Source organism: Diplotaxodon limnothrissa, linkage group LG23 (assembly GCF_057381915.1).
Source record: "Diplotaxodon limnothrissa isolate DT_005_m linkage group LG23, D_limnothrissa_male_GT1.1, whole genome shotgun sequence".
NCBI lineage: Eukaryota > Metazoa > Chordata > Actinopteri > Cichliformes > Cichlidae > Diplotaxodon > Diplotaxodon limnothrissa.
In genome coordinates, this window is record NC_140617.1 from 46,726,133 (window position 1) to 46,739,839 (window position 13,707).

At 44.3% G+C, this 13,707-nt stretch overlaps 1 protein-coding gene across 1 annotated transcript; it reads left to right on the forward strand.

The window, feature by feature from the left end:
* The first annotated feature begins 11,159 nt into the window (after positions 1-11,159).
* LOC146608849 (uncharacterized) lies at positions 11,160-13,550 on the forward strand. Its single transcript, XM_085348897.1, has 7 exons — positions 11,160-11,195; positions 11,317-11,388; positions 11,488-11,606; positions 11,690-11,750; positions 11,841-11,935; positions 12,371-12,914; positions 13,107-13,550. The coding sequence occupies exons 1-7, from the start codon at positions 11,160-11,162 to the stop codon at positions 13,548-13,550; spliced, it is 1,371 nt and encodes a 456-aa protein (XP_085205023.1).
* Positions 13,551-13,707: the final 157 nt, after the last annotated feature.

A 13,707-nucleotide genomic window follows, 5' to 3' on the forward strand; every position in this document is an offset into this window, starting at 1 on the left:
AACAGTCAGTGAGGAAAACTCAGTTTATGCTTCCAAGCTCATTGTGAGAGGGCACATTGTGTTCCTGCAAGTGCTGATTTTGTCTGCATCCCTGAGTTTAGTGAGCTGCCTCCAAGGACTTGTGAAACCCAGTGTGTTAAGGCTGCATCTCCCAGATGTTTCCACCTTTCCAGCAGAGACGATAAATGTTCCCACAAAGGCTCAAAGACGGTTTGATTTTCTGAGTGTTGGCCTCAAGAGATTGCTCAGTGAGCACCTGAGTGTTTCTGGGACATCGGACACTAACTGGACACTAACTGGCTGTTCCAGACCAGAAACAGTCTTTGCATGCATGCAAAGACTGTTTCTGGTTGTAGAGACCTGGCTGTTCCAGGGATTGTAACCTCCCCAGAGGCTGAGCTGCTGACCTCAGCTGACTCTGGAGCCTTGAAGGTAACTAAGTTTGCACCGCTCGGGTGAGCCATCTCAGCTGCAACAGCCTCCACAGAGAGCTCACGCAAGCTTACCCAGCCTGCTGAGGATTTTATGCTGCTGCAGCCCAAAAGGCATCCTGAGCTGGCTGACAGCCACCCACAGCTTCAGCTGCCTCAGCCAGGGGTCTCCACACCTGCTGGCCCTGCATCTGCTCTGACTGGGGGCTCCGGAGAGCCGCGCCAGCCATCCATCTCTGCTGGGGCTTCTGTTTGAGAATGTAGGAGTGTAAACTTCAAATATCTGCTCGGTTTGTCAAGATATCACATATTTGCAAAAGTGCTCTGACGTTTTTGGAGACGTCTGTTACCCACCATCTGGATAGCTAACCGGGAGGTCGAGGGTCATTAGAGCCGGCGAGAACAGCGGACTCCCGGCACATCGTTTTTGGACCCCCACGGCCTTTGGCTGTTCAGGTTTAAACATGATATATAAGTCACTTAGATCACGTAAAAATGTTATCGTTTGGCTTTTTTCAGTGTTTTTTGTTTGGTTTGGCTGAAGTTACAGTTTTCACACAGCTGAATAAACGTCAAACAGAAAAGTGATTAAACAGAAGTGTGAGGCGGTCGAGAGTTTACTCCAGTGTCCTGTTAGATTTTAGACAGCAAGGAGCAGACGGCTGAGTTTATTAAACTCCACCCAGACAGCGGTGACGCGGATCTGAAGGCCAGACCGTCACAGCCGCTCACTTCCCGCCTACCCGACCTTTGGAGGACCCGGCCCACGTAGACCTTGAAGGCCGGGTCCTCAGGAGGATGCAGCCTGTGAGTTTGGACACGCCATGACACATGATGTTCTACAGCTGATGTGTTTAAATGAGCTCTACAGGTGATCAGACTTATTAACGTTACCAGCATAATAAACTGTCCTGTCACTGAAGGTGTCTGCCCAACAAGGACGTGGTGCTGAATGCATCCAGACCCCTGCTGACTGTCTTTGCAGCTTCGGTCAAAGGTACAGTGTCCACTGTGACCCTGAGAGCAGGACACAGCCAGAGGTGAGTCAGCAGTTACAAACTAAATGCTGCTGACATGAATCAAACTGCTGGATAACCCACTGCTCATGAAAATGGCACCTTTCTGTTGCTTTTTGAGATTACTGAGAATATTTGAATTGTGACTCAGATGGCAGATCCAGGCTCTCAGCCTCCAGCTGAAACTTCCAGTCCTCCCCCAGCCAGAAGCTCTGATGCTGGGCTGAGAGACTTTGATCCTTCCCTGGATCCAGAAATCCAGGAGGGAGAAGGAGAACAGGACCTCCTTCCTGATCTGGAGAGGCCTGAGGGAAAGAAAGATGGAGCAGACAGAGCTTTGAACAAATCCAAACCTCCTGAGCTTCACCTCCACAAAGGTGCAGACACTGATGCGCAGATTCACATGTGACACCTGCAGCGTCCAGCTTGTGCCGCTGACATTATCTCCACTCTGATACAAGCCTCATTCACTCGCTCACACACGTTCATACAATCACCTTTTCCTCACAGTCACACACATGAATGTAATGAGGGGAACTCGGGTTCACTGTCGTTCCTCAGGATACTTTGATATGCAGACTGGAGGCTCTGTGGATGAAACACCGACTGTCTGAACCACTCTGAAGTCTTCATGATGGACTTCATCCTGATTAACACTACAATACTTGTTAGAGGCCTTTTATATGTAATAATATTCTTTTCCATTAAAGCTCTGAACATTCTCACTCTTTGTTGACCAGGTGTGACAGGTGAAGGACACCGGCGAATAGGAGGACAGAAGCTGAGAGCCATTAGTCACATGACTTCAGCTGCTGCTGCCTCACCAACCACTGGCCCCTCGGTGAGTCTAGAGTTACAGCAGTGACCACAGGAAGTGCACACGTGTGATCTAAAGCTACATGTGGGCCTGTGACCATCAGTCTTCTCACTGTGGTAGACGGGTTTGTGAGTCCCTGTGATGCTGGGAGTGTCCAGGACAGTCGCTCCTGATCGGGTCTCTCATGGAAAGCTGGTCCCAGGAATTCCTGGAAAATTCCTCCACAAAAGAGAACTGGGAACATAAGTGCAGAGTGACAGAGGTGCTCAGCAACCCTGCTGTTATATGGGAATAGAACCAGAATAGTCGGCAACCACTTGAGTTAAGTTAGCCAAAGAGATGCGACTCAGACTGACTTCATCATGTTGGCAACGTGTCTGCATTGATAAACTCCAGTTATTGACAAATCAGAGAATAATTCCAGTCGTTCAGAGACAGATTGTGATTGTTTGGAGGATGTAATCGTTTCCCTTCAGGGAGCGTGTTGGACGCTCAGTGTCCGGGTGATTAGCTGGCTGATGCAACTACTTAGAATCAGTTTGTGAATATGAAGAAAATCAGTGCAGTCACTGGACAAACTCTGATTCTTCCTAGTTTCACTCTTGTTTCAGTCCAGTGTGACTGAGGTGGTAAAAAATGATCTGACTTTTAGCCACACAGCTGTCTGCTAGAGAAAAAGCCTTTGTGCACAACTTTCTTAAAGGCAAACGGCACCATGTTCACTGCAGCTGCAGCAAACGCAGCAAAGAGTGAAAGTTGGACTGAGAATGTTGTGACTGTTTCATGAGAAAGAGCAGGAAAACAAGCATCACACACCCAGACACAGTGCTGGGATTAGAATTAGACTTTAGAGCCAAATGTAGGACAAAAGCTTTAATATGAAAGAGGAAAACCCAACAACAGCCAGAGCATGAAGCTCAAATCTATACCAATCACCAAGAAAGCTGACAGGCCTGTGACACGTCAGAGACGCCGTTCAAATCATAAAGAAGTTGGTTTATTGACAAAATGTAAAAAACCAAAAGAATCAAGTCAACCTTCAGTTTCGAGCGAGTAGACCAATCAGGCACAGCAGCAGCTCTAGAATAAGCAACAATTTGATGTATTACAAACAACCTTTCATATACACACATACATATGGCTCATATGCTGTTTAAAAAGGGCTCAAAGACCCAACAGATTACACAAAGTACAAAAACACTTTCATTCAGACAACAGTCAGCTGTGCACGAGACAGAGAGCCGACTACAGTTAGTAACATGGACTCACTTTGTTTCAGACACGACACAAAGTAACACAAAGCCACAAAGAGCAGAAACATCAAAAAGGAGGCAGAGCAGCAGCAACTCTCCATGAGCTGTGAGGCTAACAGCCACCCACACTTCCTGTGATGCATAATGAAAACAACATTAACCTGAAGGATGATAACAACAGAAAGAAGTCTAAGCTAACGTTACACAGCGTTCACACAGCGCTGACTGTACAGGCCTCACACAGCTACGACCTGCATCCACAACACCTGATTCTACTGAACACAAACAAGTTAATGATATATGAGCAATCCAGGGAAGGCTTCCAGGAAGGTGAGGATCCAAAGACAGCTCTACAACAGCATCAGTCAGCAACAATGTTACTAATCACTGACTCTTTCATCCTTTTATACTCAATCAAAAAGTGCTGTGTTCACATTTGTTTCTGCTGAAATCCAGAGACTGAAAATGCGTCTTTTTAAAGTTTGAATAAACTGACTGAACTTCTCACGAGTCCAACCGTGAGGAACACTTCCCCCCATGACACATCACAGGACAACGTCTCAGTGGAGGGGGGACAGTAGCTCAGTTTAGGCAGTCACACTCAGAATCGATGCCCCCAGTCAGGGTCAAACGTGGTCCTCAGAAACCTGCAGATGTTTGGGCCAAGCTCTCACTGGTCTCTGCGTCTGTAGACTGAGCTGATGTTTCTCCAGGTGTCTGGTAAAAGGACGATGCTGCTGTCCAATGAGGCGAGGAGAGAAGTAGCCAAACAGGCGAGAGCCGTGAAGGAGGAACGGCGGGCAGCTCTGGATGCCCGACATAAATACCTGATGAGCAGGCTGGCCGACGCCGGCAGCCTGGAGGAGGCGGCGGTGGAAGACGCCATCGTCTCTGATGACAGAGTAAGTTCAGAGACGTGATCCTTCCTCAGAGTTGAACCTTTGAGTCATTAATGTCTGATTCTTCCAGTTCAGTGTGATCCATGAATTCTTTGCTGCAAACGGATCCAAGAAGCTGATTTTCTTCTATCAGGATGTCAAACAGGTAACTTTGATCACATTTCAATGACTGACACATGAAGGTCTAACCGCTCTTCATAATCTGCTGTCCTGTTTGTTGCAGCGTACTTTGTATTCATATCTTTTAATATCTGCCTTTCTCCCAGAGTCTGTCCTCCCGTCAGTCTTCCTTTGTGGACGCATCAAACTCAGCTGTGGCTCAGAGGAAACTCTTCCTCACTACGGGGAACTCTGAGGTTGGCTTCAGCTTTTTATGTTTAGTTCATGTGAGAATCACAGAAAAATGCTGATATGAGTGGAAGCTTCTGCTGGGAAATTGGCAAAGAGCAGATTATTGAACAGCGAGGCAGACAGTTCATTTCAGTGATGCCAGTTTATTAGAAACGAGGACTGTGGGGCTGCTGGAAGTCAGGACGGCCGTTCTCTGGATAAACCTGACAGCTGAGGTGGAGAGCAGGATTTATCCACAGACGGCTTCTTCCAAGCAAATGTCCTGAACACATCTGAGCTGAGGGTTACACAGTGTGTCCTGTGTGATCTCTGCTTTATGGTGGTTGAATCTCACAAATGTGACCATCAGACCTGACGACTTATTTGTGATGTTTTAATTAAAAATATCCTGGGTGAGGTGTTTGGGGCCTGTCCCATGAGGAGGAGTCTCCAGGGCAGACCCAGGACACACTAGAGAGGTTATATCTCTCAGCAGGCCTGGGAATGCCTCAGTATTGTCCTGGATATGCTGGAGGAAGTGGTTGTTTAGGGAGGTCTGGGATTCTCTGCTTAGACTGCTGCACCTGTGACCCGGGACCAGATAAACAGGAAATGGATGTTTGAAATTCAAAGAAATCCTCTTTTAATAATGAGGAAAAAAGACAGCAGGAGATCCATCGCAACTAACAAAACACTTCAAACACATCAATGCATCAACTTTAATCAACTTCATTTGGTTCAAATGAAGGAATCTAACAAAGCACTCACTAAAATGAAACACCAGTTAGTTTCCCGAGCTCAACAGGTCGAACACCTGAGTTTGGTTTGCGGTGCAGTTTTTATTTCTTCTAGATAACTTGGGTTATTTGCACAGGAAGGTTTTTTAAATGTATTTCTTAAGTACGATCTTATATGGGGGTTGATTTTATAGCATAAGAGAATAATGTAATAACTCTAATAGAGTATAAAACATTTGCAGAATGAAGTACAAGGTGAAGAAAAGTCAGAACGTCCCTGTTTGAAAATACAGTCTCAGAAGGTCAGAGATGGACAAATTCAGCTACAGAAACATGTGGCCATTTTTTTAAAGCCATAGAGCATATTACAGACGACACAAAGAGCAAACACTGTAAACTTCTAACCACAGACCTCACACAGCTCACACACGTCAGAGTGAAGCTGTCATTTCCTGAAGCTTCCACACAAGAGAACTGGCAACAAGGTGGAGTCCTCATGGATCACTAGCAGAGAAATGTGGGTGGGTGCCAGACCACATGGACTCGACTCACTTTATTTCATACAAAGGAGCAGACTAATGCTGTCATCCTTAAAGACTAACTAGAAACAAGCAGTGCGCTCGCATCGACTCGACTTGTTTTGCAAGTTTGAAGTGAGATGGTACTTTGGAGTCAGCCTCCCGAGATGATGGCTGGCTGGTTTTTGAGAAAAATCTCATATTTATACAATGAGTAGCAGACTTTCCTGACTTGCAGAGGTCAACGTCCTCCTCAGTCATGCGCCATGAGTGGCACAGATACTATTCATCAAATAACTAACATGGCCTTGATTGTTACTCCAGAGACTTATCTGCGATGTAGCTTTATAGCATTTTCATTAGCAATCGTATGATTTGTGTTACAATGACCTTTGTGGACGGGCCCGGACCCCCAGGCCTCGTCCGTGACGCCGACGGTGAGCGCAACGTTTTTGTTTTCTTGCGCTTAAAATAACCTGATCAGCGTTCTGTGGACGGTTTGTTTACATTTCTCACATCTATGATTGTTCACACGGGTTGGACACGAGCAGAGAGGGCTTTCAAGATGAAAAAGCCAACGTGAAACTTTAACGGACGACAAAGTTTTTCAATCAAATCTCCGTCACACCCTTCCTTGACCTCATCACGTTATCCACCTTAGTCAAGGAACAGTGGTTCGGGAAAATATGCATTTGTTTTTTGGACCAGTTTAAAACGTATCTCAACTAGTGATGTGCGGATCGATACTGAAATATCGTCATTGTGTCCGGCCCCTTGGCGTGCACACTCACAACAATGGCTGAGCGTAAACAGAGTCATGTGCAGACGTATTTTACCTCCACGAACAGCTGAGACGTGGTTTGCCATACATGTGGCAAGAATGTGAGGTGTTGTGGTAACACCGCTGACCTGGTCAAACACCTCAGAGTGAATCATATCACAGAATATGACGAGCGTATGTTGAGGGGAACTGAAGAGGAGGAGAGGGAGAGGTGCTGCCAGGGCGAGACAGACGTCTCTCACGGAGTCCTTTAATGCTGCAGGCAGGCAACAAATAGCCACAACTTCAGGTTTTTCATTTCTATATGATAATTCTGCATCATTAAGTGATAAGAACAAGTAATCTGATGTCCTGTGATCATTACGACGCTATAATTTGAGATAAAATAAAAGATAGAGTAAAAAATAAGTTTTTGTACAGAGTATCGTATCAGATCAGTATCGTCGATACCACCCTGAATTTTACTTGGTATCGGATCAGAAAGGAAATCAGTGGAAATCAAATCCTGCTTCTACAGGTGTCCAGTTCATTCACTCTGACCCCTCCAGATAAGCGTTGCCAGTTCTCACTGTGCTGTAGATCACATTTTCTTGTGTTTGGGGTTATAACGGTTACTTTTGAGGTCTGTGTTATAAAGCAAGTTAATCCTGAATTTAACTGGAGAAGACAAATTCCCACTGCGTGGTGTAGTGCACAGCCAGGCATTCTTTACATTAGTTCGTTTGACAAAACCAAAAAGCCGAAAGTATTTACTTGGAGTTTGGTTTGATGAAATAAGTGCCAGAATCAGTGAATACAAATGATTCCAATGACATGAAAACTGGTCGAAGGACAAATCCCTCAAGAAAAGCACGACTAGCACATTAAGTTTGTTTGTAATCATCATCATCTCTAACACCATGCGCACAACAGTGATTTTGTTACAGAACACTAAGATAGTAAAATCTGGGAAATGATGATATTTCTTTCCAAAACTTCCTGTCTGGAAGACATTAAAGCTGCTGTGCCACCTGCAGCTTCTTTCAATCTATGTTATGTGAATATATCTTTTTTTTTGGGGGGTTTGAACATCCATTCAAACTCACTCTCTGCCTAGCAAGTCTCATTCCCTCATTTCCTTGGGGTCCAGCTTCACATACGTGGCACTGAGCCTTTTCCTTTGTCACCTCTTTCTGCTACATGCCTAGCCTCCCAGTTTCTTGGTCTATTTTCTTCATTTCGCTAACTACACTTCTTTTTCTTTGTAAATCTCTTCCTTCAAATACTTTCAAAATCACTTTTCTTTTTTCCCTTTCTTCTGTGCAGAGAAGACGTCAAACCCCTTCTTGGCAGTTTATCTCAATAAAGCTGTACTATCCCAGCCATCTGGTAAGTCTTCCCTACTACCCAGAGCCTGTTTATACTCCTGCATGTCTCTGCCTTCACTCACTTCCTCTTCTTGATGTCCAAACTCATCCTTCAAACTACCATTTGATGCTGCATAGCTGCATTCTCCCTGACACCTCCTTGTCTCCTGTCTTTTTGATTTCACCTTCTGCATAATATTTAGTTGCCCTGTGTGCAGCTTCCTCCACTTTCATATATTTCTACAAGTTCCTCCCTGTTCTTGAAGTATGTGTGCACCACGGCCATTTCCACTTGGAAAATCTGCCCCACATCTGTCTTTCTAGATTTCTCTCCTAAACACCACACCTACCCAACACCTCATAACCTCTGTTCCCTTCACCTAAATGTCCATTGAAGTCTGTGTCAATCACCACTGTAGTATGTGGTCTCTTGCACACAAAATGTGTCTACCCTCCACCTCCATAATATGAGTCCGCCAGCCCTCCCATTGCCAGTCATAGTCCATAACAAGTCAAAAACATAAACAGCTCGAACGTATTATTTATTTAAAAGAGAGAGAGAGAGAGAGAGCTCAGTTGTCCTTGCTCTAGCATCAAGAGTCAGTGACTGGCTGTTCACTGCAGGCTCAGCAGTCCAATGGCCGATCAGCAACAAAACAAATAAAAAATAAGACACGTTCTTGATTATGACAACAAACCACATCCAAAAAAATATGACAGCAACACTTTAAGTTTTGTGTGCATTCATCATGTGCAACTCTGCAGAAAGTCTCATGTCAAGGATGTGTGGACAGGGGGGCTATTAAAAAGTTCCAGTATACAGAATAGAAAACCATCAAATGAATGAAATAAAATCTGTTGTCACAGTGGTTTTTGAAGGAACAATTACTTCACAGATGGACAGCCTCATTATATTTTAGTTAAATCTGATGATACACACTTCACGTCACCCTAGTTACATGTTTTTATTTGCCATGTGTATGTTATCCAAGGGAGGAAGAAAATGAAAAAGAAAACTTTTGATGTGTCCAGACATTTCTTCACATCAGCTGCCAGCAACCAGTTTCAGCATGTACAACTGTTGCAGTAAGTGTGCTCATGCAGACCAACTATGCTGGTCCACTGTTCTTAATGGTGCTGCATGTTGAGAAAGAAGTGAAACAAATGTTTTGTTTAACAAGTCCACTAGTGTTAGAATAACTTGGCATTTCCAATCTGTTTCTGCTGTAGTTCAATGAAAGGTTTCAGTTACTTAAGTTTGAGAAAAACCAAAAAAAACGTTGGTCAGCTTCCCTCAGGGTCACTCCACGGTTGATGACATGGTCCACTATTGTAGCTCTGATGTCATCAGCAATTCTATTTCTTACTCTTCTTACCCGTCCTCTCCCCCCTCCTCGTCCTCCTCTTGCTCCTCCTTGTCCTTGTCGTCCTACTTCTTCACCTCCACGTCCTCTTCCTCGGCCTCCTCTCACTCTTCCTGCTCCCTCCATTGTACTCCACACACAGAGCTTACCTGTATCATAGTGCTTAGGCTGATTGCAAAGTGAACTAATTATCTAAAAAAGCTTTCACATGTGGCAGTGTGCCAGACAGTTGACAAAATAGTGTAAATAATGGCCATAAATGTGTATAGTTTTGCTAGGAGTGCGTTGATCATTTGGAAATTGAGTGCAAAGCAGTGAGTTGTGTTTACAGTTCTGCAAAAAGAGTGCTGTGCAGTGGATTGTAGCTACAGGTTTGCAAAGTGTGTGTTACAAAATGGCAAACTGAGTGCAAAGCAGTGTTTGTGCTTTTAGTTTTGCACACTCAGTGAGTGGTTTTGCTATAAGTATCAATAGTTTTAGGAATTGTGCTGTAAGAATCACAGTTAGGGTTTAAGCATTCAGAAAAACCTGTAATAAACGCACACGCATGCGTCTTCAGCATTACTGGGTTTCTGCAGCTCCTGGTTTCCTGTTTAATACATTCACACAAGCAATCAAACGCTATGAATCGTTCCACAATGTTTGCAGTCACTTTTCTTATCCCTCCTGACTCAAGAGCATAAAGCGATCTACGTTAGCTCTGGGAATTCTGACGGTCGTTCAGTAAATCTTTGTTTAATCTCTTTATTTGCTTTTTGGAGAAGTGAAGGTACAAAAACCTCGTCAATCAAATTTGCTTCGGTGGACAGAAAACAGCCGTTGTAGACTGTTTGGGGTTACCTTTTATAAGTATTGAATTTTCAAAAGTGAAGTCAGTTCTTCTGACCAGGTTCAGACCAGGATGAACACAAGTATGATACTGGACCCACTAGAGAACTGGTCCCAGCTGTGGGTTCACCTCCTCCTGCTGAACTCATAGGACAGACTCTAATGTAGCATCACGTTCATCGGTCACTCCTGACCTCCTGTGAAGCATGACGGATGTGTAATTAATGACTTCAGTATTTGGGGGCATTATTGCTCTAAAAATCATATTAATAGTATTATTATTATTGTGCTTTAGGCTGCACTGATAACGCAGAGGTCTCTTCTTCCTCTGGGCTGTTTAAAGGGCCAGTTTGTCCAAAGCTGTGTATATACCAGCTGCTGTCAGGCTTCAGATGTCTGCATTAGTCCACAGTCCACTGTTTGTAAGCCATTGCTTTACTGCAAAAGTTCCCATCTACTGTAAAGAAATGGAGATAAGCAGGCACATAATATGAAAAGGCATGCTGTAGCTGACTTTGTCTTTTCTGATCCATCGGTTTGTGTGGCTCTTTCCACAGGAGGGACCTAACCCACACTTTATTTACTTATATGATAAGTTTAGTGGAGTGGAGTGCAAAATACACAGTGTTTACTTTTAATTTAACAACATGAAGCTGCATCAAGTTTCCATGGTGACTGCTCAAGAAATTCTGCATTCATAAATAAACATCAGACTGTCAAAAGAGCTCATCTGTGCGAGACCACCGAGCTGAGAGCATTTTCAGGTCCAGATCCCCCGTACGCCATCGTTGGAGAGCAGTTGACGTTTTTCTTCCTGACTTTGATTTGAACACGTTTAAATGGAAAAGAGTCAAGGAATCTATAAGCCTATCAGGGTATGTGACGCTTTTGCTTTTACTGCATTTCAGTAATTTGAAGAATTTGATGTCGTTTTAAAAGTTGACAAACTGAGAATCATTTTAAGTAACAATGACTAAATTGCTATTTCTTTGACAGGTGTTGTTCAACACACCGATTTATGAAACAGCTGTAAAGATCTGCTGGTATCTTCCGGGCTACAAGGCTCAGGTTAGACCCAGATTCATGCAAACCAAAGCTGACAGAAAATATCAGATCATTTCTGAGGACCTGAGAGTGGTGGTGATTAAATGTCTCCTTTACTTTTAGGTTGCGATAATGACGGAGTTTCTCAGACTTCAGCAGGAAGATCTAATTCCACCGAACCTCACTGCTGAAGATCTGAGAGATCTTTTGGTGGAGAAGAGCAGGGAGACGCTCAGAGAGCAGTGAGTTACTGTCACACCTGAAAGTCTGTTTGTGATGACGTGTAAGTGCTGAGAGAAAACCTCTGCTTTGCTTTCTTTTGAAGGCTGTGGGAGTTTGAGTTAGAGGATTTTGACGAAGAGGAAGCCAAACCTCTTCTAAGGCTGGTAAGACGAGAAAACCCACAAGACTTTTTTTTCATTACGTGCACATAACCTTTACACATAAGCGCACTGTAAATGTGTTTTCTGTTTCAGGTGTGGGCGGTGAACGTCAGCAATAAAATGAGGGACGTTGAATTTGAAGCCAGGTTGCTTCTTCAGTTCCCAGAGGCCGTACCTCCTAAATTTCAGTGAGTCACATGTAACATACAGTTATTAACCCTGTAAGACCCAACCCATCAAAAAACAGCCAGAAAATTCAGATTCTTTGGAACTGAGATGTTTATCAACCCTTTAAACAAAAGCCACACATGAGTTCTTTGCTATGTCATGTTGTGTATGATTTACTTTTATTGTGTATTTATTTTTTGTATCACATTTGATACACTGGGTGTTTTTGGCAACTTTTTGTTAACGACAATGTTAACTTTAGACTAAAAAAGAGTTTTGTCCACAACATTTAGAAATTATAGCAAGTATTGATCATGTTGATGAGATCGAGGTCTCAGAAACTCATGTATGCTACAAAGGTGGTTACAGGGTTAACAGTCCAGCTACAGTGTTTCAATATTTAAATGATGCTTTGAATATGTTTAACAGATAACTCTTATCATGTTTTTCTACAGAGCACCTAAACTCCTCAGCGCGGTGAAGGATTACGTTGAAATCCTGAAAAAGAAGCAGCAGGAACAGCCTAACAGCAAACTGCTCACCGCGCAGGAGGTAGTGGTCGAGGTAGTTCCCCGCGTTCTCCAGGGCTTCTGGGAGCTTCCTCCTCGTCCCCTCCTAAACATGGCCTCCCAGAGTCTAAGTATCCTCTCCACCAGTGTCACCAAGGCCACTTTAGATCGTGTCTCCAAGAGCCTCACGGCGATGGAAACACAGGCCGTCTTCACCCGCTCTATCCGAGACGATCTGGTCGACAGCATCCTGACGGAGATTAGACAGAAATTTCCTGAAGAAATTCTGTCTATCCAAGTTGCAAACTTTGCACCCCTGTTGCTGAAGACCATTGCTGATGTAGCAAGGATCCGGATATGTGAAATCTTTGAGCCCCCTTCAAGTCCTGATGTGAAGAGCACAAATGGTGAGCGCTCCTCTGACGGCCTTTCAGTGGCAAATGTTCCACCAGCCGAAGAAGCTCTGTCAGAAAGTGTTGCAGAGCCCGACGTTCCCTGTGAGGAACTTCTTTCTGAAAGGGCATCCAGTCTGAGTACTCGAGACCTTACGATCGAAGGAGCTCTGTCAGAAAGTGTTGCAGAGCCCGACGTTCCCTGTGAGGAACTTCTTTCTGAGAGGGCATCCAGTCTGAGTACTCAAGACCTTACGATCGAAGGAGCTCTGTCAGAAAGTGTTGCAGAGCCCGACGTTCCCTGTGAGGAACTTCTTTCTGAAAGGGCATCCAGTCTGAGTACTCGAGACCTTACGATCGAAGGAGCTCTGTCAGAAAGTGTTGCAGAGCCCGACGTTCCCTGTGAGGAACTTCTTTCTGAAAGGGCATCCAGTCTGAGTACTCGAGACCTTACGATCGAAGGAGCTCTGTCAGAAAGTGTTGCAGAGCCCGACGCTCCCTGTGAGGAACCCTATGGCGAGTCCAAATCCTGTGTTGAAGGTGAAGATCATATGATCAACGGATCTTGTTCTGAAATTGGGCCGGTTCCTGATGTTCCCTTTGAGGAACCTTTTCCAGAACCTGAAGCCAGCATGAAGTCCGAAGACCGTCAGATCAAGAAGAAGAAAAAGGGCTTCTTCAAAAGACTGAGAAGTCTGTTCTGCTGCTGTTGCAGACCAAAAGTCACCGACTGACACTGAAGCTGTGACCCAGTGTTGGTGTTGCAGTAACTCTAAATATGTAAATATGTTCCTTAATGATTGTTCTTCATGTTTTTGGGGGTTTCTTTAGTTTTCAGTGGGCTGGGTGTTTTTTCTCCTCCGTGTTCTTTACTTGATTCTTGTTCATAGT

Coding starts and splice junctions, on each gene's coding strand:
- LOC146608849 (XM_085348897.1), top strand. CDS start 11,160: ATGGAAAAGAGTCAAGGAATCTATAAGCCTATCAGG. Junction 11,751..11,840: donor CCAAACCTCTTCTAAGGCTG/GTAAGACGAGAA, acceptor TTTCTGTTTCAG/GTGTGGGCGGTGAACGTCAG. Junction 12,915..13,106: donor AAAGTGTTGCAGAGCCCGAC/GTTCCCTGTGAG, acceptor AGTGTTGCAGAG/CCCGACGTTCCCTGTGAGGA.